The sequence below is a fragment of the Pyrus communis genome, chromosome 17 (assembly GCF_963583255.1).
Source record: "Pyrus communis chromosome 17, drPyrComm1.1, whole genome shotgun sequence".
Lineage (NCBI taxonomy): Eukaryota > Viridiplantae > Streptophyta > Magnoliopsida > Rosales > Rosaceae > Pyrus > Pyrus communis.
In genome coordinates, this window is record NC_084819.1 from 19,740,949 (window position 1) to 19,765,057 (window position 24,109).

At 38.7% G+C, this 24,109-nt stretch overlaps 3 protein-coding genes across 3 annotated transcripts; 2 read left to right on the top strand and 1 right to left on the bottom strand.

The window, feature by feature from the left end:
- The first annotated feature begins 7,243 nt into the window (after window positions 1–7,243).
- LOC137722185 (probable glucan endo-1,3-beta-glucosidase BG1) lies at window positions 7,244–7,558 on the top strand. The gene has a single exon (XM_068461149.1). The coding sequence runs from the start codon at window positions 7,244–7,246 to the stop codon at window positions 7,556–7,558; it is 315 nt and encodes a 104-aa protein (XP_068317250.1).
- A 637-nt stretch (window positions 7,559–8,195) lies between these two features.
- Window positions 8,196–10,549, bottom strand: LOC137723289 (protein CANDIDATE G-PROTEIN COUPLED RECEPTOR 2-like). Its single transcript, XM_068462444.1, has 6 exons — window positions 10,101–10,549; window positions 9,320–9,511; window positions 8,954–9,116; window positions 8,761–8,863; window positions 8,573–8,654; window positions 8,196–8,490 (listed from the first exon to the last, which is right to left on the bottom strand). The coding sequence occupies exons 1-6, from the start codon at window positions 10,401–10,403 to the stop codon at window positions 8,413–8,415; spliced, it is 921 nt and encodes a 306-aa protein (XP_068318545.1). The 5' UTR covers window positions 10,404–10,549; the 3' UTR covers window positions 8,196–8,412.
- A 1,228-nt stretch (window positions 10,550–11,777) lies between these two features.
- Window positions 11,778–20,446, top strand: LOC137723766 (coiled-coil domain-containing protein SCD2-like). Its single transcript, XM_068462956.1, has 16 exons — window positions 11,778–12,089; window positions 12,260–12,960; window positions 13,280–13,352; window positions 13,504–13,545; window positions 13,658–13,720; window positions 13,900–13,949; window positions 14,048–14,075; window positions 14,250–14,378; window positions 14,479–14,539; window positions 14,753–14,860; window positions 14,988–15,109; window positions 15,283–15,352; window positions 15,450–15,488; window positions 19,795–19,835; window positions 20,040–20,169; window positions 20,328–20,446. Exons 1-16 carry the CDS (start codon window positions 11,778–11,780, stop codon window positions 20,444–20,446), a joined length of 2,088 nt encoding a protein of 695 aa, XP_068319057.1.
- Window positions 20,447–24,109: the final 3,663 nt, after the last annotated feature.

The window sequence follows — 24,109 nt, forward strand, 5'->3', positions numbered from 1 at the left end:
GTGGTGGCCTAACGTCTATCGACACGTAGAATTACAAGGAAATCCTGACAGACTAGTGGAGTAGAAGTGTTAATTAAGTGTTGTGGACGAATAACATATGTTTATATTTGTGTATTTGAGGACAATGTTTTTAATTATTTCTTTAATATGAATTTGAATTAAAATTTCAGTTTAATTGATTAGTTGGTTAATTTGATTTATTTGGTTAACTTAATTTGATTTAAGTTTTTTTTATTTTACTTAATCAATTAGACAATAAACTCTTTGTTTACATAAGCTTCAAATTTTCAAATAAATATTTAAATTTAATGTCTTCTGTCGCTTCAGCATTTAGGCGGCGAACCTGTCATCGCACAAAAATATTTGTCGCGCAAAGTGGCCAAAAAATTCAGGTAGATTTTGCGCCAATTTTCAACAGTATATGTTTTGCGCAATGGAGGTTTCGTCACACAAAGAGTTCATGTTTATAATCAGATTGCTCAGCTGTAGAGGTAAAAATTGCAAATTTTGCAGCAACTGCCTCTGCCACTGGAAAAATTCAGCCTTCCTCCTTCCATTACTATCAAATCCATCCTCTAATACTCCCATCATCTCAATATTCATCATCTCTCCCTAAATCGATCTACCCTACTCTATTCGGTATGCGTTTTGCGTTTTGTATTTGAAAATTTCATTGTGAATTCGTACTAATGCCATTAAATTTGTTTTCTATAGAGCTGTTGTATACGATTATCGATTGGTGAAGAACGAAATTGGAGGTATGTTTTTTGGTTTTCAAAAATTTAAATTATTTAATTTATTTTTAAATTATGGTGTGTTAAATTGTTTGTATATAAACTATTGTGTACGTCACAAACAAAATTGTTTTGTGTTGTACAAAGTTAATAGTAACTAACTTCGTGCGCGTTTTTTCAAAATAAACTTAGTTTCCCGTTCGAGGATTAGTTGGATTTCACACATGGCTATGAAAGCATATGATTGTGGTCCAATTGATTCTTGAATTATCCCATTATTTTGGACACTTTGGGAATGCACAGTTATGGGGCGTAGTTTATGGTTCACGGATTAGGTTTTGGTCATGGGAATTTCGGTCACAATTTTTTACATTCTTCGTGTGCCTGATATGTATTTTATATCTACGTTGTGCACTTGAAGAATTGTAGAGAGATGCTGCCAGAATTGTCTCAAGTCGAAATCTAATCTGATGGAGCCATAAACAACGTCACATAACTATGCATTCCGGAATGTGGAAATGAAATATTGGTTATTATTGTTTGCAGGGTTTGGGAAATGCTATAATTATAGGGGAGGTTCTGCCGAAATTTCGATAGAATTTTAGAGTATGTTTAACAAACTTTAATTTTTTTTCCAGCTAAGAAAAACACCTAATGTCCTTGCCAATAGTTGAACTTCATTCATTCTGCTGACGTTGTACGTGCATTCGTTCTTCATCGCTGTTTCTTCTCTCTCAAGGTAATGTTAATTTCCTTCTTTCCAAACCCTAGCTTCAAATAATATTTTTCTTACAACTAATTACTTAGTTGAATTATTATTCCCCTAATGCATGCATGCATGTTGTATATACGTAACTATATGTTGGAAGATTGACTGATTGGAGGATATCGGGAATTCCACTGATACAAGTCTAATCGTTAGTCAACTAGGGTTTGCAGCTTTTACTCAACTGATTGGAGGATATCGGGAGTTCCACTGATACAAGTCTAATCATTAGTCAACTAGGGTTTGCAGCTTTTACTCAACGTGTAAAACCCTAGGGCTTAGTCTTCTTTCCATTGTTTTTACTTGTGTTGTACTTAACCTTAAATTAAGGAGTCTTGATATTGTAAATAGATTAGGAGTGATTTGAGAAAGGTTGAGTGTTGCTCTCCCTAATCTCTTCTCCTATATATGTTGTCTATTGTAATCAGTTCATTATGAAATATACATAAAAAATTCAATATGGTATCAAAGCAAAAACCCTAAATTCATGCTTCTTTTAATTTCCACTGAATTTTTCTATGATTTAAGCCAAGATGGTTGAAGACAGTTCTTCTTAAGCTGAAAGTTCACTAGCTATTTCAGCTTCAACCGACGTTGAAGTTAACCCTAATCAACGTCTCAGTTCTGTTCTGTTGAACGAGTTCAACTATCTTCCCTGGACTCGTGCTGTTTCACTTGCACCTGGAGGGAGATCAAAGCTAGGCTATGTAAATGGCGCCATCGCTACACCTGTAGCGTTTTCCCCTACCTATGCGTCATGGCTATGTAAAGACCAACCGGTCATGTCTTGGCTGCTCAACTCCATGGAGCGTAGGATCACTGAGATCTTCAGTTACTCCGAGTCATCTATGCATCTCTGGAAACAAGTTGAAGAGATGTATGGAAATCAAAACAATGTCGCACGTGTCTTTCAACTCAAGAAAGATATCTCTAGTCTTCAATAAAAGGAAAAAACCTTTGTACAACACCTTGGCAGTCTTACAAGCATGTGGAATGAGCTCGATGTGTACCGTCCTCATACCACTGACGCCACTGTGTTGACCAAGAGAGCTGAAGAAGGCAAGATATTTCAGCTCTTGGTAAGCTTAGGTCCAGGATATGAAGATCTTAGAAGCCACATCTTGATGAACGATGTGTTTCCCTCATTCACTGGTGTTTCAGCTATCATCCAAAGGGAAGAAGTAAGAAAAAATGTCATGAGTCAAGAGACCAAAACCACTATCTCTGAAACAAGGGCTTATGTTTCCAGCAATAACCGAGAGGGCAAAGTGTATAAGGGAAAGAGACCTGAATACAGCTATTGTGACACACTTGGGCACACAATAAACAAGTGTTGGATACTACATCCAGAATTAAAGCCCAAGTTCTTTAAAGAAATAAATGGTCCACAAAGAAACCTGAACAACAATGCTTACAAGGCAAATCATGCAGCTACCTATTCAACTGAAGAAAGGGTGAACTTCATGGCCAATCCTATTGCATTAATCAATGAATTTGCAGCATATCTCCACAACAAACAAGTCCATAACCATGGAGATGAAGCTCCTGCAGTTGACGAGAAGAAGAACACAGCCATACTTGGAAAATTTGCTGGCTTCTTAGCTGAACATGATCATGTCTCGCAGAAAGATATTCCAGGTATTTCAAGTGCCTTCTAAAAATTACCAACTTGCATGATTTTAAAATCTTGTCAAAACCTGCTTAAGTGTCCTTAGCTAATGGTAAAGGTGCCTTAGTTGTAGGAGAGGGAAAAGTCACTCTACTTTCAAATCACATAGAGTCAGTAGCCTTTATATTCCCTATTTTCCTTACAAATTGTTATCAGTAGGAACCATCACCAATTCTCTAAACTGCCTAGCCATTTTTTCTCCTCACGATGTTATCTTTCAAGATATCACCACTAAGAAAATGATTGGTAAAGGTTTCTATTTGAACGGTCTCTACTACCTAGCTAAAGACACCAAAGATCCCAAGGTTTTTCAAGTCAGTTCAAGTGTTTCTTAAGATCAACAACTTTGGCATCAACGTTTGCACATCCTTCTGAGAAAGTGACGTCTTTTTTGTTTCCAAAACTGTGTAAAGACAAGCTACACTGTGATGTTTGTCACTTGTCTAAGTCAACTAGGTTGCCTTTTGATTTCTCGACCTCTAGAGCTAGTCATCCTTTTGAAATCATTCACTCAGACATTTGGGGTCCAATACTAGAGTCCTTTGATGGATATAGGTACTTTGTAACCCTTGTCGATGATTTTACGAGGATAACTTAGTTGTATCTTTTGAAATATAAGAGTGAACTTCCAAATGTTTTTCAAGATTTTCATAAACTAGTTAGTACTCAATTTGCATCAAAAATTCATGTCTTAAGATCTGACAATGGCACTGAGTATATGTCCCATAGCATGTCTCAATATTTAAGTATTCATGGCATCTTGCATCAGACCACATGTGTTGGCACACCCCAACAAAATAGGGTTGCTGAGAGAAAAAATAGAGACCTCCTTGAGAAGACAAGATCACTCATGTTTCATATGAATGTGCCCAAAAAATTTTGGTCACAAGGAATGCTCACTGCCACTTATCTTATCAATAGATTGCCTAGTAAAGTATTAGCTTTCAAGTCTCCATATGAAGTATTAAAGGAAAGAAAAATTGATCTCTCACATTTGAAGGTTTTTGGTTCCACTTGTTTTGTTCATAACCAACCTTTCCATCTTGACAAACTCGATCCCAGAGAAACTAAATGTATTTTCATGGGTTATTCATCTACTCATAAAGGTTATAAGTGCTACAATCCAACCACAAGAAAACTTATGGTCTCAAGGGATGTGAGGTTTGATGAAAACACTCATTATTTTTTTAAAGGAACTGAGTGATGTAGGTCAGGGGGAGTTCTTAAGTGATCTGGTTCCTTTGCCCAGTGTTCCTCACTATCAAAAAACTCCCACACCTCATGTCACTTTACCTATATCCCCAGAATTATCACCCTCTCCAATTACAAATCTTGAACCTCAGGTCCCAATTAGACAAAACCCTTCCAGAGATAGACAGCCCCCACTTCGCGTATATGACTATGTCACTTTCACCTCTAGGTATCCTCTCATAGATTTTGTCTCGTACCAACACTTTTCACCATCTCATACATCCTTTCTTAGCACCTTGGACAACACTCATAACCCTCAAACATTTCAAGAAGCAAATGAACTTGCAGTTTGGAAAGATGCAATGAGGGATGAACTACAAGCACTTCATGACAATAAAACCTGGAGCGTAGTTAGCCTTCCCAAGGGAAAGAAAGCTGTGGGCAGTCGTTAGGTGTACAAAACCAAGTTCAACACAGATGGGACCATTGAAAGACACAAGGCTCATTTGGTAGCTCATGGCTTCACTCAGACATATGGCTTGGATTACAAGGAAACCTTTGCTCCAGTTGCCAAAATGAACACGGTAAGGGTCCTATTATCGGTTGTTGTGAACCAATCTTGGCCTATGTATCAAATGGGTGTGAAGAACACCTTCTTACATGGTGAGTTAGAAGAGGAAGTGTACATGAAACTACCATCTGGTCATCTTCAATCTCATGATCCTAACATGGTTTGTAGACTGCATAAATCCATTTATGGATTGAAACAATCTCCACGTGCATGGTATTCAAAACTAAGCTCGGTAATTGAAGCATTTGGTTTTCAAATAAGCAATGCCAATTCCTCTCTTTTTATCTGTGTTGGTTCAGTTGGGAAGTTGATTGTGTTAATCTATGTTGATGATCTTATAGTGACAGGTGACAATATTGAAGAAGTTCACTCTCTCAAGCTTGCTCTTCGAAGCAAATTTGCAATCAAGGACCTGGGAACTCTCAAATATTTTCTCGGTATTGAACTTGCCACATCATCGAAAGGCCTCTTTCTCAATCAAAGGAAATACATCCTTGATCTTTTGAAGGAATCTAACTTACTGGATTGCAAGCCTACCCACACTCCTTTTGGATAGTAAACTCTGTCTCCATGATCATAGTAAGCTCCTTTGCAATGTCACTGAATATCAAAGGTTGGTAGGCAAACTCATCTACCTCACAATAACGCGCCTTGATATTTCTTACGCTGTGAGTATTGTCAGTCAATTTATGCATGCTCCTACATTAGGACACATGCATATTGTGAAAAGAATTCTTCGATATCTCAAAGGGTCCGTTGGTAGAGGGCTTTTTATGCAAAAGAATGATAGCATTGCCATCATGGGTTATACAAATGCTGATTGGGTGGGAAATTTCCTTGATCGCAAGTCAACTACAGGCTTCTGCACATTTGTAGGTGGTAATTTGGTAACATGGGGAAGCAAAAAGCAAAGTGTTGTAGCTCGATCCAGCGCAGAGGCTGAATATCGTGCTATGGCTTCCACTACTTGTGAACTTGTTTGGCTGAAAAGCCTTCTGTCTGATCTAGGGTTTCCAAGCAATGCACCTATGCCTATGTTCTGTGACAACCAAGCCACCATGCATATTGCTTCCAATCCTATTTTCCATGAGAGAATGAAGCATATTGAAGTAGAGTGTCACTATGTTCGATCCCAAGTCCAATCAAAGATTATCACCACTCATTACACTCACAGTCATGATCAACTGGCTGATATCCTTACTAAGTCTCTCCCTACGGCTCAGTTTCTGTACATTCTATCCAAGCTTGGTTCAAGGAACCCTCTTGATCCAGCTTGAGGGGGAGTGTTGGAAGATTGACTGATTGGAGGATATCGGGAGTTCCATTGATACAAGTCTAATCGTTAGTCAACTAGGGTTTGCAGCTTTTACTCAACGTGTAAAACCCTAGGGCTTAGTCTTCTTTCCATTGTGTTTACTTGTGTTGTACTTAACCTTAAGTTAAGGAGTCTTGATATTGTAAATAGATTAGGAGTGATTTGAGGAAGCTTGAGTGTTGCTCTCCCTAATCTCTTCTCCTATATATGTTGTCTATTGTAATCGGTTCATTATGAAATATACATAAAAAAATTCAATACTATACCTGCAGGCCAAGGCTTGCTTTGCGAATTGCGAATTGAGAATCACGATGGGGAGATTATTTGTTTGGGAAGTAGTGCTTCTTGTGTGCGCTGCTGCCACAGCCACCGAGGCAGATAGCCTGAGTAAAAGTCCGGTAGGTAGTTGCTTACCAGTAAAAGGAACCAACCTTCCTCCTGCAGATAGAACGGCCGAGCTCTTACACAAGTATAAAATTCCAAGAACCATGGTGTTTGCTTTCAACAACTCTGTGATGAAAAGTTTAAGAACCCTCAAATCAGAAACTCCGTAGCTGTAATGTTTCCAAACGAGCACTTAAAATCCCAAGACTCGGTTGTGAGATGGTGGCTCTCGAACTATGTGGATCCTTACTTGAATGAGGTAGACATCAATTACATTGTTGTTGGCGATAAAGCTGTCCAGGACAACAGCGCTGATGTCCTGTGGGTCATGAAAGCCGTTCGACGAGTGCTGGCTGGACGAGAAGTTTTTAGGGCGTGTCAAGGTGACCACATTATTTGATTACGATAAGACCATGAATACTCTTTATCTACCTTCAAGGGCGACCTTCATACAAAAAGCCAACAACGACATTTCGGATATTCTCCCATTTTTGAGAAACCAAGTAGCACCTCTCATGGTCAGTGTGTATCCTTACTGGGGATATGTACACAAAAGTCTTTCGATGCACTTGGATTTTGCGCTGTTTAAATCGAAAAACCCTTGTTGGATGCCATGGTGGATGCATTTTACCGTGCAATGGAGCGGGTGGGGGTGTCCGAAGTTCCTATAGTGATCGGATGGCCAACTGCCGGAGGAGAACACAACGTCACGATGACACAGAACGCAGCTATCTTTAACCAGAACTTGCTCAAGCATTTGGAGGCTAGAAAAGGGACGCCAAAAAAACCTCAGTTCGCCATTGAAGCATACGTTAGGTCCTTGTACGATGAGAAGGATAAATCCATCCACCGATCCTACCAATCCTTTGTAATCTTTGAAAACAATGGAAATCCCAAATACACTTTGTTTAAAAAATCTGGCAACTAGCTTGGGCTAATGTATAAGATGCATCAAATTCCGTATGTAAATTGTACAATCAATGATATCCCAGAAAAGTATTACGACCTGGTTTGGTACTGAGGTGATTCTGAAAAAAGCTGCTATCAAAAAAAGCTAGGAGCTGTTTTTGTGTTTGGTAAACGCTCAGCTTCAGCTTTTTTTCACAGTTTTGGATGAAAAAAAGCCAAAAACAAGAAGTTGCAAAACCTAGCTTTGAAAAACTGGCTTTTTTTCACATCTGTTTTACAAAAAAGTTTACCAAACACTCTAATACTGCTTTTTTTTTTTCAAAAGCACTTTTACAAAAAAGTTTACCAAACACTCTGCTGCTTTATTTCACAGCTGCTTATTCTCACAGCACAGCAGAAGCAGCTTTTTTTCAAAGCACATCAATACCAAACCAGTCGCTCCTTGGAAGTGCTTCATGAAAGAATTACACAGCAAACGATTCTTCCAAAACACACTTCAAGGGCTTACAGTTAATTTAAAAGCACTAATTTCCACTAATCATGCCGTTAACGAAGGAGTTAAGGTTCATTTTGATTTTAACCGGTGCATAACAGCACTTGATCAAGTTGATCATTTCTAATTTAAACTCAGGCAGTGATTGCATAAGCACTAAAAATCTCAGAAAGACAACTTTCATTATTTTGTGACTGGCAAAAGCAACACGACACAATGGCATCATACAAACACCTAAAGGATACAGTACATTGAAGTATTTTGGTATCCAGTAACATATGGACTTCTATATACAGCAAATGTGATGATCGGATCCTCTTGTGACTACGTTCTAGAATTCCCGGAGAACCATGACCACCGTCGATATGGAGGTTAGTGTGTCACTCCCAATCAGCGTCAAAGAAACCAGCATCTTTCATCTCTGAATAGTACACATTCTCCAAATGTAAATCTTCCTCCTGTTTCATCCAAACATCAATTACCAATGCGAAAAGCAATAAATAATAAATACTATCGATAAAAACAGAGAGTTACAAATACCTGGAAGAAGTCTGCCAGAAATGTTACATACAAAAGCGGAAGATAAAAGGCGTGATAACAGACAATAGTAGCACCATATAGCCTGCAAACAAAAAATTTGAAAATTACTTAAAAGAAGCTCTTTAATATTTGAATTAAAATATTGGCAAAATAGACACTTCAGATCAATGACCAATTTACACGCATACCAGAATCCAAATCCAGCCCCATTTCCAGTAAGCAAGCAAGCAAACAGTGCTAGTACGTTTAACGTAAACATGATAGCGGTATACTTGTAGAATGCAGGTCTTGCTGCAGAACAAGAAAAGAGACATCACATTTAACTAAATAGCTATGAAATCCATGTATACATCAGATTTTATTAATAGCCGATGAACTTACCCGGTAACCTCTCTCTCCACTTGGAATGGTACATGAACAATATAAAGCTGTAAATTGCAGCAATCACTAGCCTGTGGACAACCCACAAGTCCCACTTCGTTCGATGTGCATGGTCATTATTGTCAATGAACAATGGAATGCCAAATCCAAATAGATAAATTGCCTGGAAGAGAACAGATTACGATTGTAAGTCCATTAAGTACCACAATGCTGCACCAATGTGTACTTCCAACAAAAAATCATTAGAGAACAATATGAGCAGCTTAAAATAATTAGCATATGTTTCCATTAGTATATTCTGTAACTAACAAGCATACATAGGTCATAAGGTTGAAAATCCATTCTGTGAAAAAGAACAAGCGATACCTTGAGAAGTATATCCAAAACAACAAGGATCCCTGAGATGACAAAAGTCCGTGCCAAAGCTTCCCTCCCACTTGCATAATTCCCTTGAAGCAAAAATGACAGCAAGCTTACTTCCAAAAATAGCATCCCGGAGGTTGTGAACAAAGATAAGACATTCCATGTTAGTTGTTTTCCAGGACTGCACTCCCATGCCTGAACCAAATAAGTGACAATTTAACCCCATCTTAGCAAAATTATCAAGAAATGCCTCGAAAGGAGAATTTAGACATGAACTACAAATCCTAATACGCACAACTAGAATAACCAGCATTCACCACATCAAATACAGCTAGCAAACCAGGGGCCTTTCTGGGACTGCTTCTAGAACTAGAAGGGCGAAAAGTGTTTTCTCACAACCAAAAGTGCTTCTAACTATGACAGAAAAACTTCAAAGCGGCTTCAGGGTTGTACGAGCTCTTAGAGAAGCACTTGCTAGGTGGTTGTTCAGGATTCCAAGTGCATTTCCAGGAAGCCCTTGGATTTTTAATAAACATTTTGACTTGTTTATATCAAAAGCATTTCTGGCAGAAGTGCTTCCTACATAAATAGTCCGAGATGAGCTCCAAATAACAACCATACTACTAAGTAACAAGATTCCACCAAAACTAATAACCGAAAGCCTTAAAATTTACCCACAACAATGCTACTATTCAGCTAAAAGATTCAAGTTCTAAACGAAGAACAAAGACAAAGCTGCAAACTTCCAAAGGGGGGGGGGGGGGGGGGGGTGAAATATACGAACCTGAAAACAGCACCAAGCAAGGTTGAGCAAGCTAACAAGCCAGAGGCACCCGTAGTACGCAATCATGATATAAGAGCGGCCATGGGAGAGCTTCGAGAAGCTTTTTTTCGATTGAAACGCCAAGTACAGGACGAAGAGAAGGGAGGGCACGATCAGAGCCACATTGTGGAAGAACCCATGGCACTCGCCGAGCCAGCTGTAGAATCGGGATCCTGAAACGCCGACGCCTAGGGTTGAATTTGGGGCCTGGGTGAGTGGAATTGGGAATCCGGCTTGCGAGGGAGCTTCTTGGAGAGCTCGCATTTTTGAATGGGGGGAAACAATTAGCCCTAATTTGAGTGATCTTTGAGAGCGATGGCGATTTGGGGGTTGAAATCGAAAACCCTAACCCTATATTTTAGAGATTTGGGGATGTTTACAGAAGCGAGGACTGGAGGTTAAGGATGTGTTTGGCGGGTAGGCTTTGGGCTTTTGATTGTTTTTCCAATTTTATTTATCGGTAAACAAAAATACAAAAACTCTCAAATAAAAACATTGACAATATATTGACAACAAATTGATAGTTAGTTAATAACATTCACTCAGCGAAGGCAAAATATTTATAACTTAATCGGTTAACAGCATTTACTCATATACTCAATATTTTGACTTCCTATCCTTAAATATTTGTTTGTGTAAAATAAGAAATTAAATTTTAAATTTAGAAAGTCCTCAAATATTGAGATTTTTTTTTTTCAAATATCAAACTAACTGGATCGAATATTAACCCGAAGAAAACTATTCAAATCGACTATAACTAATAAAAAGGTTGAAGTACTAATAAATTTTATTTACACATATAATAACGATGTCTTGTTAGACAATTTGACGTAATAATATTCTAGTTTAATCTACTCAAATGGAGGAAAACAAAGGGAGCACATTTATTTTAACCTAGGTTAGGCTCATATATTGTTAGTTTGTTAATACGAGAAATGTTAAAAAGACTCTCTTAAAATGAGACTCTCCATGAACTTTGTCCCACCTAACCGTTTAACTTCAATTTCCGTGACATTCTTAAATATTGTGCCAAAAACATGAGACGGCAGAGAGTTTTATTTTGTTTTAATCAAAATCCTAGTCATATTTAAAACAAAATTATTTCAATATTTAGCACCAACTGATTCAAACCAAACGTGTCCCAATGAACGCCAAAAGCTCCATTAATTCTTTCCCTCGGCGCCTCAAACTTCGGATCGTGTTCCTTCGGCTTCCCACTCTACAATTCGTAAAAGCTTCAAGATTTTGATTCTGTTGACAAAAAAACTCTACAATTTCAAGGCCAAATTTTCAACTTTTGAATGTTTGAAACAAAAATTTGTGAAACCTTTATTCGGAACTCTGGCTTTTCTAAATTTGGTGATGGCCCTAATGTGAAATCATTGAATTTTGTCGAAAAACCGAAACGATCCGAGTTTAATTTCTTGCGTTGCAAGTAATGGCGTTCCGTTAAGTCATGAAATTTGAGGCAATAGAGCTGCATTTTCCTTCAAAGATTCATAAAGCAGGTTTCTTTCTGCTGAAGAATTCAATTTTTTCTTCATTTTTTGTTGATGTTGATGTTGATGTATGTAATTGTATTGGTAATTTCTCTCTTGGTGTTCATCCAATTTTGATGGCAGTGGAGGCAGTTAAGCTATGGATCGGATGAGGCCGGTGTATGTCAGGCAGAAGAGCAATAGCAGTGGTGGAACCCCGGGGCAACCAAGTTCGCCAATGATGTCACCAATGCACCACCATGGGAGGTCGGGGTCGGTTGGAATAGTGGGTGCGAAGAAAGCGCAGCACACGAAAGCCGCAGCGCAAAGGCTTGCACATGTGATGGCTCACAAACAAACTGATGACGATGATGAGGAGGACGACGATCTTTCTTATGATCTTGGCTTGTCAAGCGGCACAGGCAGCCTCGGACTTGTAGGCGGAAGATCAATGCGCCCACGCTCTCCAATGGTAATGGGATTATGGTTAATGTGGATGCTAAATTAGTGGACTCAATGGTTCCGATTCACAGCCTAACAACATAAAGTTTTAATGATTCGTATTTGAATGTGACATGATATCTTTATGAACATAATATGTGCTTAATTTGCATTGATACCTAAACGTTATTCTGGTATTAGTCAGTTCGTGCTGCCCAAGAACAATCTACATCTACACGGGGACGATCATCACCGTCTCTTAACTCGATGGAACAACCATCTTCTACCCATTCGACGCCAGCTAGTCGACCATATCAGTACGCAGAGCAACAGTCATCAGCTCATTCACTACCAGCAAGCCGACCATACAAATCCATCAACACGAAACCCATTAACTCTGTTGTAGAACAGCCACATTCTCTTCGCTCTTCAGTGGCTACTAGGTCATCTCAGACTTCGAACTCCAACGAATTACCTACCTCTGCTCGTTCTATATCAGGCATGAACTTTGCTCGATCATCTCAGCCAACTAATGCTGTCGAACAACCTACATCTGCTCGTTCTGTATCGGGCATGAACTCTGCTCGATCATCTCAGCCAACCCCTGCTGTCGAACAACCTACCTCTGCTCGTTCTATACCAGGCTTGAACTCTGCTCGGCCATCTCAGCCTACCAGTGCTGTCGAACAACCTACCTCTGCTCGTTCTTTAGCTGCTGCACGTCCGCAGTTAGGAACCAAGCCAGTCCACATGGTGCCAGCTACTGTACCTATATCACTTAGGCCACCCTCTTCTGCAGATCCTCCAGCTGATAATCGGAAAGAGCCAGCACCTATATCACTTAGGCCACCATCTACACCCGTTGGAACAGATGCTTCAGCTGATAATCGGAGAGATAAAAGGTGCCAAGCTCTTAAATATTTACTAATTCCTGAGTCATCATCAATACTTTCATGTTTTGATTTCCGTGGTGCTTTGATATAAATTAGGGGAGATGATTTCCGTACCCACATTTTTTCCTTCTGCACTCTTATCGTTGTTTCTGTTCGTTAACTCTCTTTTGGTTTATCAATCAATGGCTAGAAGAAAAGGGAGGAATGTAGGTCGAGGAAAAGGGAGTGCTGAAATAATTTCTCTTTTGTTCTTTAAAGTGGTTTCTTTCGATTCCTGTACACAAACATGTGTTATATCTAATAAACGTTTCTAGCACTGGCCGAACAGGATGTCTTTGGATTTAGGGACTTTTAACATGAGAGAAAATCGGGCGCAGCGTTCTTCTGCTCTAGAAGACGAGGTATATTGTCTTCTCTCAGTTTGATACTTGTTTGAAAAAAAATTTAAAGTAATAGACTTTGAATTTTAAGCTCACAGGCGAAGACTATACAGTCGAAAACAAAATATTATGCAGTGGATAATCAACTAATGAGGTGTGAATTTCATTGCAGCTTGATATGCTCCAAGAAGAAAACGAAAATCTACTTGAAAAGGTGATGCCAATGAACTAAACATTCAATGGTTCTAATGTAACATTGGTAATATATATGATACAGTTGTCGTATATTTCTTTCTGCCACTCCATTTTGATATGTGCTTCCCCAGCTTCGACTTGCAGAAGAGAGGTGCGACGAAACAGAAGCAAGGGCTCGACAGCTTGAGCAGCAGGTAATGCTTTAAATTTTTCAACGAACAATCAAGTGCAAAGTACTTATTATCACGTTTATTGGTTTGTACTTTTTTTGCTTGTTTCATGGTGTAAATACAGTTGATTTGCAGCATGAGCATGTGTATGGTGATGTGCTGGCCAATCTGATACTATTTCATTGTCTGTGTGTTATCTTTAGGTTGCTAATCTTGGCGAAGGTGTAACATTGGAAGCCCGTCTTCTAAGCAGGCAAGCTTCAAACTTTTCATGCATATACCTGCATTCCAATTCAGATTGATTATTGTTTTTTAGAATGCTAACTTTTACGTCGATATGTTTCTTTTCAGAAAGGAGGCAGCACTGCAGCAAAGGGAGGTATGTGCCGTGTTTCAACATATCTTCTGCACAGTACTAAACTTCATATACATGCACATACACACTTTGCGCTGTCTTTTGTGTGTGTGTGCATGTCATAGCGCATGTCGCTGTGGTCTAATTCGATTTGATTGAGCAAATGTTTTCCATGAGTTTGAACACGATTTATCACAGGCTGCTTTGAGAGAGGCTGCACAGACTCAAGGTGGTAGTGGTCATGGTGGTAGAAATGACGAAGCAGAGTACGAACTGAGATCACTTCGGATTATGACTCAACGAATGATACTGAGTCGTGAAGAGATGGTTTGTGCTCAGTTTTTTATTGTCAGTTCCCTTTTTTTTTCTTTTTTTCTTTTTTTTGTACCTTTTTTTACATGATTTTCAGTTTTTTTTTTATTCTTAGGAAGAGGTGGTCTTGAAGAGATCTTGGCTAGCTCGGTACTGGAGCTTATGCGTTGAGCATGGTAATTAAGTCATTTTAATCGCCAAAATAGAACTTCCTATCTTTCGAAAGGTTTCCGAAACATGGAAATGCAAATCCTCTATTGCCTAGTCACCTACAGAGACTCTTCTGTTGAAGAATTTATATTGTTCAACTGAAGGTCCCTAAGATGTCCGAAGAATGCAAATTAACCTTTTAGGAGTGATTACTGAATGACCAAAGGGTATTTTGGCAGGTATTCATGCTGAAATAGCGACATCAAGATATGAATTCTGGTCATCGCTTGCTCCTCATCCAGCTGAAGCTGTATTAGCAGCCGGACAAAAAGCGAAAGATGAGATAGGTAAGTTAGTGTTTCCATCATTATTGGTTGTCTTTTACGTTTATCTTTGGCTTCTCTCAGTATCTTTAAAACTAAACCTCTAGTGATGCGCATTATTCATGTCTTCCGTTAATTTTGGTCTGTTAAGACAACAACGATCTAGATGAAAGAGAAGATAGTCCACGAGATTTGAATGAACTCTCAGGCGAGAGAAACATTGAGAGCATGCTCTTGGTGGAGAAGGGTCTGCGCGAACTTGCTTCGTTGAAGGTGTTCCCCCAATCCTTATGATCTTACAAACATTATCTGTTTCTTTTATGATTAGCAAGTCCGTTTACTGAAACAATAAAACTCGTCTTCGTGATTGATCTGTTGGTCTGCATTGCTATTTTTTGAAGTATTGATTGCTTGCAATGACCAGTTTTCGTGTCATTGTCTCGAAGGTAGAGGAGGCGGTGGCAGTTGCAATGGCTCAACAGCGACGCCCTAGTTCAATGAAAACTGGTGTTATAGGTGAAGGGATTTTCTATTTTACAGTTGAGCAATCCATTATAATCAAATCAACAGAGAAATCATGATAGTTTCCTGACAAGTTCTTTTCTACATGTAGATTTGAAGCTACCAATTGATGGACAGTTCGAAGCATTTGGTAAGATTATCATAAAAATATAAGTTTGTAGGTTTTTTTCCTGCTAAATAATTTCGATAAAAGAAATACTTACATACAATTTGTAATTCGAAGATATAACCAATAAAGCTGAACATAAACTAAAAAATAAACAATAATAAAGTTTAAGTAGGTTATTGCAGAAGTAGCTTAACCACATTGACCATAGCAAACGTGCTTCCCTAAACCCTAAACAAAATCTTTCATACAAACACAGCAAACCTCACTTTCACGCACTACACTTCTTCTTTTTCTTTCTTGACCTCATATCCTCCTTCTCCTCCTCCTCAACATCATCACCATGATCATCAGTCGCCACTCTAACCCTCCTCAGCATAACCTTGAGCAACGCGTCCCTTGCATGAAGTTGATCGCAAGTTCAACCCTACCGTGATCCGAAGAAGGACCACGCTACAACTCTAGACTCTCATGCCATTAATACAATATTATACGTAATTTTTTCTTCACATGATATTTGTATCATTGGCACGCGATGCCCTAGTGGTAGTGTACTCGTGCCACTGTTTGTCTCCGTGATCTTGGTTTTCTTGGTCTAATACTTGTGTGGCAAGGGGCCTGACGTCATAAGTGAAGTTCTTATCTATCTGGTGATAGATCGCCACCATAGTTAGAATCAAGCCTACTTCTTCCAAAAAACTTGAAAATTAAGAAACCAATAATAGCATCGGTTAATAGATTATGGCCTAGGGTTACGGACTGTTGGGGTTTAAAAGTGCTTCACTACTCTAAAGATGTTTATCTCACAAAGAAGAATGTAACGCAGCGGAATTGATAGGCAAGAGAAAGAAAGAATTCTCAAAGTATTACACAAGGTTTTTATTCACTCACAAACTTAGTACAAGAGGAAACACTCAAACACTCTTAGAAGCTTTGTTGCTTCTTCTTACTTCTTACTTGACACTCTCACTTCTTACTACTTGCTCTCTTGGTTGTTACAAATGGTGTGGATGCCTTCTCCTTTTATAAGCATGGATGGAACCTTGGAGAAGCATGAAAACATCATGCTAGAGATATCTGGATAATTCCACTACCTTCCTAAGCTAGAATTATCTACACTAATCTTGTATGTTGGTGGAATCCTCACCATTCTTCTAGACTCTTCCACCAACTTGAACTTTGCTAGAATTCTCTAGCATGTGCATGGATCTTTCTTTGTGTATGGGCCGGATCAATTATTTTTGGGCCAAGACAAGATTACAATTCAACATCCCCCCTTAATCTTGTCTTGTGACGCCAATTGAGTTTCTTAGTCTGACAAAGTCTTCTTGTTTGAGTGGCTTGGTGAATATGTCGGCGACTTGGTCTTGAGACTTTACGTATTCCACTTGCACATCCTTTCTTGTAATGCACTCTCTTAAGAAATGATAACGGGTATCTATGTGTTTGCTCCTGTCATGGAATACTGGATTCTTTGCTAGAGCTATTGCAGACTTGTTGTCGACATAGATCTTTGTTGGCTCTTCTTGTCGCATTCTTAATTCTTTCAGCAAGTTTCTCAGCCAGATTGCATGGCAGACACATGAAGTAACAACTACGTATTCAGCTTCACAGGTAGAAAGAGTGACAATCGGTTGCTTCTTCGACATCCATGTGAATGCAGTGTCTCCCATGAAGAACACAAATCCAGTAGTGTTTTTTCTATCATCGGAATCTCCTGCCCAATCACTGTCGCTATATCCAGCAAGTTTGTAGTTATCAGAACTTGAATAAAGCAAGCCAAAGTTAACAGTACCTTTAAGGTATCGAAGAATTCTTTTGGCCGTTTTCAAATGTGTAGTTGTGGGATTCTCTATGTGGCGACTGATTAATCTGACATCATAGAGAATATCCGGTCTTGTGCAAGTCAAGTAGCGCAAGCTTCCAACTAGACTTTTGAAAAATGTTGGATCTACGCTTTCTCCTTTGTCATACTTGGTTAGTTTGACTCCGCACTCCATTGGCGTGCTCACGGGCTTGCAGTCGTCCATTTTGAACTTTTTCAGTATGTCCTTTGTGTAGCTTTCTTGGGAGATGAAAATTCCTTCTTCGTTCTGCTTGACTTCAATGCCTAGGTAATATGCCATTAACCCGATGTTGGTCATCTCAAATTCTTTGGTCATCACTCCCTTGAACTCTTCAAACATGCTTGGATTACTCCCAGTGAAGATTAGATCATCCACATATAAGCACACAATCAAAATATCTCCATCTTTGATTTTGACGTAGAGAGCATGTTCATGAGGGCACTTGATGAAGTTGTTTTCTTGAAAGTACTTGTCGATGCCACTATTCCATGCTCGTGGCGCTTGTTTTAACCCATAAAGGGCTTTCTTTAGCTTCAGAACTTTGTCTTCATGCCCTTTGATCTCATAGCCTGACGGTTTGCCGAATGTAGACTTCTTCTTCAAGGACTCCATTTAGGAAGGCGAACTTCACATCCATTTGTTGAATCTTCCAACTGTTTTGAGCTGCCAAAGAAATTAGTAATCGTATAGTTTCCAACCGAGCAACGGGTGCAAATACCTCATCATAGTCGATTCCGGCTCTTTGACTATAGCCTTTCGCCACTAGTCTTACCTTGTATCTTTCGACCTCTCCATTTGCATTTTTCTTTGTCTTGTACACCCACTTGACTTTGATGGCTTTGTGTCCTTCTGGAAGAATAGCGAGTTCCCATGTATCATTCTTCTAGATTGTTTCAATTTCTTCATCCATTGCTTTCCTCCACTTAATATCTTGCACTGCTTCTTGGAAGTCGACTGGTTCACAATCAGCAAAGAGATAGAAAAGTGTAGGATTATCAAGTCTTTCAGCTACCTCATAAAGATCTCGTATACTTCTTGCGCGTGGTACTTCTCTTTCATTTAGACTCCCACTTGACAATGTTGATGCTGATGAATTACCATGATTGGTTGATGTTGGTGAAGCATGTGGAGTAGTGGATTCTTGTTGAACCTCTCTTGCTTGCTCCATCATCCCTTGTTCATTCTCTTCTTCAAATTGAGGAAAGAAGTGAAGATCACCTGCATGCGGGCCAAAATCCCATTCTCCTTCTTCATCGAACGTCACGTCTCGACTGATCACCGTCTTCCCATTGTTTGGATTATACAGCTTATAGCCTTTTGAATTTGTGTCATAGCCGATGAAGATGAACTTCTCACTTTTGTCGTCGAGTTTGGTTCTCCTCTCGTCTGGTACATGTACATGGGCTATGCTTCCAAAAACTTTTAGATGAGAAATACCTGGTTTTCTTCCACTCCATGCTTCTTGCGGAGTTTTTCCCCACACACTCCTTGTTGGAGACCGATTGGATAGGTAGACAGCACATGCTACAGCTTCTGCCCACAATTCCTTAGGCAATTTCTTGTTTTTGAGCATGCTTCGAGCCATGTCGAGGATGGTTCGATTTTTTCTTTCCGCCGCTCCATTTTGTTAAGGGGATCTTGGAACTGTCAAAGGTCGACAAATTCCATTTGTTGGGGTTTAAAAGTGCTTCATTACTCTAAAGATGTTTATCTCACAAAGAAGAATGTAACGCAGCGGAATTGATAGGCAAGAGAAAGAAAGAATTCTCAAAGTATTACACAAGGTTTTTATTCACTCACAAACTTAGTACAAGAGGAAACACTCAAACACTCTTAGAAGTTTTGTTGCTTCTTCTTACTTCTTACTTGACACTCTCACTTCTTACTACTTGCTCTCTTGGTTGTTACAAATGGTGTGGATGCCTTCTCCTTTTATAAGCATGGATGGAACCTTGGAGAAGCATGAAAACATCATGCTAGAGATATCTGGATAATTCCACTACCTTCCTAAGCTAGAATTATCTACACTAATCTTGTATGTTAGTGGAATCCTCACCATTCTTCTAGACTCTTCCACCAACTTGAACTTTGCTAGAATTCTCTAGCATGTGCATGGATCTTTCTTTGTGTATGGGTCGGATCAATTATCTTTGGGCCAAGACAAGATTACAATTCAACACGGACTTCAACAGGACTCACCCTCCCCCTCTCCCCACACCCCCACGCACCCCCCCCCCCCCCCAAAAAAAAAAAAAAAAAAACAATATGAATGCAGTTGTTAGGGTGATTTTCCTTTCTTCCTTAGGCCGCACGGAAGTTTATTTGGATATAGATGTTCTCATCTTAGCTATGGATCATGTTTCTGATATCTTTGATTCAAACCGGTTGAATAACAAACAGCAGCAGAGTATTATTAAATGATTCAAAGTTGGCACATTTTCAACATAAATTTTCTTTTAATTTTCAGTTTTGATTGTTTTCAGTACTCAGCAAAGAGGAGTCTGAAGATATACTTTTCAAGCAGGTATTGTGTTTTCCCCTTTTGCATTCTTCTAACATTTCCAAATGTAAATACCCATGACGCTGTGCAAATTTGGGCTTACCTAAATTGGCAAGAGTAGTTAGCTTCTCCACTACTTCGAATCCCCAATCTTTTAATCTTAGATTAGAATATAGACCGATTGAATAAAAAAAATATGTATGACATTTTGAGACGATGTTGTTGTAGGCTTGGCTTGCATATTTCTGGAGAAGAGCTAAAAACCATGGAGTGGAACCAGATATAGCAGATGAACGCTTGCAATTCTGGATCAACCACAACTCCAAGTCACCTGCCACCTCACATGATGCAGTTGATGGTACTCGTCTCCCTCTCTTTCTGTAATAATTAACAATCTAGCTAAGTTCATCTATTTCTTCGTGTCCGTCTTCATATAACTAGCTGCTGATTTAGTGCTACGCATGATATATGATGTCTGCTTGAATCTGATGTGGCGGGTTCTTCCGGTTTTTACAGTTGAGCGTGGTCTTCTGGAGCTGAAGAAGTTGGGAATCGAAACCCAGTTATGGAGAGAATCACGGAAATGGCTTGAGCATGATTCGATGCATAGAACGAAAAGTCTGTCCGACTTCTGATATATGAAAACTTTGTGCGCAAGCTTAAGATCAGTGTTAACCACGGTATGGCTGAATGTAAAAGAGGTCTCTTCGTCTCAAGAACACCAAACTCAATCATCAGATATTCATTCATATATTTGTGTACAAGATTTCTACTGTAGACTTGAAGCGGCCAATTGATGGACAGATTGAATCATTTGGTAAGATGATCATATAATTAATTTTCATTTCTTATATGTTTCTTTTTTTTTCTATTAATTAATTTCGATAAAAGAAATACGTGCAATTTATAATTCAAAGACGTTAATAATAAGTCTGTACTGAAACACAAACATGAACAATGCTAAAAGTTTAAACTAGCTTATTTCTGATAATTGTCATAAAATTTTGACATACATTAACGTCACTAATATAGTCATAGGAAACAATAATCAAATTAAAGACAAAGTAGCCAAGTTGACTCAAATGATATATATATATATATATATATGTGTGTGTGTGTGTGTGTGTGTGTGTGTGTATGTGTGTGTGTGTGTGTTGTCTCTATACAATCATGTTTGAATTTCAAAATTTAGACACAATAAAATATCGGCATTGCACATAGGCATCTCAATTTTGGTTTTAGGCCACTTAAACCGGCAAAGAGGGCAGTTGGGTTTTCTGCATAGCCATTCTCCTATGCATTCGTCATGAAACACATGCAAACACGGCATCGATGGCACATCTTTTGACCCAACAAACTTGTCAATACAAATACAGCAAACCTCGCTCTCGCGCACCACACAATTTCTTTTTCTCCGGATATCCTCCTCCTCATCAAAGTCATCGTCGTGAATCTCATGATCATCGGTAGTTACTCTAGTCCTCTTTAGCGTCTTCTTGAGCAACGCATTTGTTTCATCCGTTCACCATTTGCACACGTCCAAGAAATAGTGTCTTTCAATGTCGACCTTCAAGCGAGAACTTTTGGACCCTTGTTTGAAGTTGCGAAGCTTATTAACCTCGCCTACAATCTTTCTCACCACTAGATCTACACTGAACCTTTCATCCTCGAAGATTTTGTGTATGTAGAGTTTGCAAGTGATTACAAGTTTGATGGCAGCATCGTCTAACTCTTGCAAATCAGGAATTCTTTGTGTTAATTCTTGCGGTTCTCTCATATTCTTCATCTTCTCCTTCGGAGAGATTGACGTCATACTTGTTTTTTATGGCACCATCGCTTGACCACAAGCGCAAATCATAAAATTTGCTTGTTCGTCTTTTAACATGTTTACCTTGGGCGACGGGATACTTGCGGTTTCTTCTTCTTCAGAGAGATTGACATGTATTTCATGTTTTCCGTGTGTGTGAAGTCGATTTTTAGTGTATTTTCATCACGATAATCAGGATGATCTTTGTCTAGTACTTTTGTTGGATGGGGCTTGGCGTCACAAGTGAAGTTCCGAGCAATCTGGTGATAGACTTCCATTCCGAGCAATCTATCTTCTGTGGCAAAGAGAATGTAAAGCGGTATATATAGCAATAATAATGATCAATACTTGACCTAGGCAGAATCTAGGTGCACTAAAATGATCATATATCGGTTTCTAACACAAATGGACTTGGGAAAGGATTGAAACCGCGCGACTTTGATTAAAGGATAATGCTAGAAAGACTAAATTTGGAGACAAAGTTCCAAAAACTAAAGGACATGAAAATTGGTTATTGGTTTATTACTTAAACGTTGATAAACATGCTTATTTCTATTGGCGACATATTGTGAGGTTTAACCTACTCCTTTACCCACTTAGTGTAGAGAATATCGTTTGTTCAAAAAAAAAATTAGAATAAAAAAAAAGCTTCAAATTTATGAATCAAAGTTGTTAATAATAAGTTTGTAGATCTGTACAGAAACTCAAAAATTAACAACATTAACCCATTCATGTATGCATCATCATCAACACGTAAACCCTTAACTATCTTTGAAATCAGTAGTGCACATAGGCTTCTCAATTTTGTCTTGTGATCCGTGTTCAATATTAGGCAACTCAACGCAGTAGCGGCAAACAGGGCAGTTATCTTTTCTCTCTCTCAGCCATGCTCCTATGCATTTGCCATGAAACAGATGCAAGCAAGGCAGGTATTTCACATCTTTGGATCCAGCAACAAACTCTTCCGTGCAAACGCAACAAACCTCGCCTTCGTGCACTACGCGTCTTTTTTTTCTTTCTCCAACTTCATCACCATCCTCATCCTCGTCCTCGTCCTCCTCATCGTCATGGTCATCAGCCACCACTCTAGCCCTCTTTAGCGTCTTCTTAAGCTGTGCATCCCTTGCAATGACTCGTTCATCCGAACACACTTCGCACATGTCCCAGATATGGTCTCTTTTCATGTCGACCCTCAACCGCAGTTTTTTGGGACCCTTGTTTGAATCGGACTCGCCTATCCTACGACCCTGGTTCAGAATCCTTTCCACCACTAGATTGCGCATGGACTCACCCTTGATTATTTTATGTTCTTTAAGCATGCCAGATATACCATCCTTATTTTCTTTGTACGCATTTTGATCGTCTAAGCACCGCACGTCATGAACTGTGATTCTTAGGCCTTTGGAAGGTAACTCTTTCAGTTCTTTGTCTTGGAATATGGGAATACTTTCAGCTTCGTCGTCTTCGGATTCTTCAGAGATATTGACGTAGTACTTCTTATTTACGAAGAGTGATAAGTCGATCTCAAGACTAACCCTAGGGTTTTCAGGGCGATCGGAGCTGTCCTGAACTTGTGTGGCAAGGGGCTTGACATCGTAAGTGAAGCTCTGACATGTCTCGTGATACACTTCCATTCGATCGGAAGTAGTACGTACTGAACAATACTAGACCCAGCTAATTAACCTAAAGGGTGTATATATATATATATATACACACACACACACACATACCATGTGGAGTCGTGGACGAGGAAAAGTTGGAAACCGATCGACTGTGATTCTTTCTTTGGATGCGGCTAGGAAGTTTTATTGGGATATAGATTTTCCTCTCTTAGCTAGGATTACGATTCTGATTTTTTAATTGTTTTATTGGGATCTAGATTTTCCTCTCTTAGCTAGGATTAGGTTCTGAAAATTTTAATTTGTTTTTATCTTTACAAGAGGAGAAAATTTAATTTCTTTTTATCTTTACAAGAGGAGTAAAACTCTGATTTCTGATTCAACAGTAGCTATAAATCTTCTTCGTTTTTCCGGCAGTAGTTTTTCCAGTTTTGGTGAATGCGTATTGATATATATTTTCTAAACCAAGCATGTATAGTCTGAAAGATTTTTTTTTGGGGTTTTTGAATTTTAATCCTTCAAGAAGATTAAAATTTAATAAAAATCTGGTGTTATATTAGATACTGATTTTAATCCCTTAATGTGTACTTAATTCAAATTCAAATTATATTTTTGTTTTAATATTTAATAGGTATCTTATTTAATGTCATTACATTAAATTTTAAATTCATTATAATACACATTTTAATTCATTAATTTTATTTAACTTCCTATAATTAGTGTACCTAAACGTCCGTATCATAATATATTTTACTAAATTAGTGTATAGAAATGTGCGTACCTAAATATATTGTAGTGAATTACTGGCACATAAGAAAATATGCAAAAATATAATTGTACCAAAAATTTCATACCTAACTATATGATACTAA

Bases quoted from the DNA above. Each gene is read 5' to 3' on its own strand.
- LOC137722185 (XM_068461149.1), top strand. From the start codon at position 7,244: ATGGTGGATGCATTTTACCGTGCAATGGAGCGGGTGGGGGTGTCCGAA.
- LOC137723289 (XM_068462444.1), bottom strand. From the start codon at position 10,403: ATGCGAGCTCTCCAAGAAGCTCCCTCGCAAGCCGGATTCCCAATTCCA. The intron at 9,117-9,319 runs GTATCGCTTGTT...GTTCTCTTCCAG, and splicing joins TTTTGGATATACTTCTCAAG to GCAATTTATCTATTTGGATT. The intron at 8,864-8,953 runs GTAAGTTCATCG...CTTGTTCTGCAG, and splicing joins GTGGAGAGAGAGGTTACCGG to CAAGACCTGCATTCTACAAG.
- LOC137723766 (XM_068462956.1), top strand. From the start codon at position 11,778: ATGGATCGGATGAGGCCGGTGTATGTCAGGCAGAAGAGCAATAGCAGT. The intron at 12,961-13,279 runs GTGCCAAGCTCT...CTGGCCGAACAG, and splicing joins GATAATCGGAGAGATAAAAG to GATGTCTTTGGATTTAGGGA. The intron at 13,950-14,047 runs GCAAGCTTCAAA...GTTTCTTTTCAG, and splicing joins GAAGCCCGTCTTCTAAGCAG to AAAGGAGGCAGCACTGCAGC.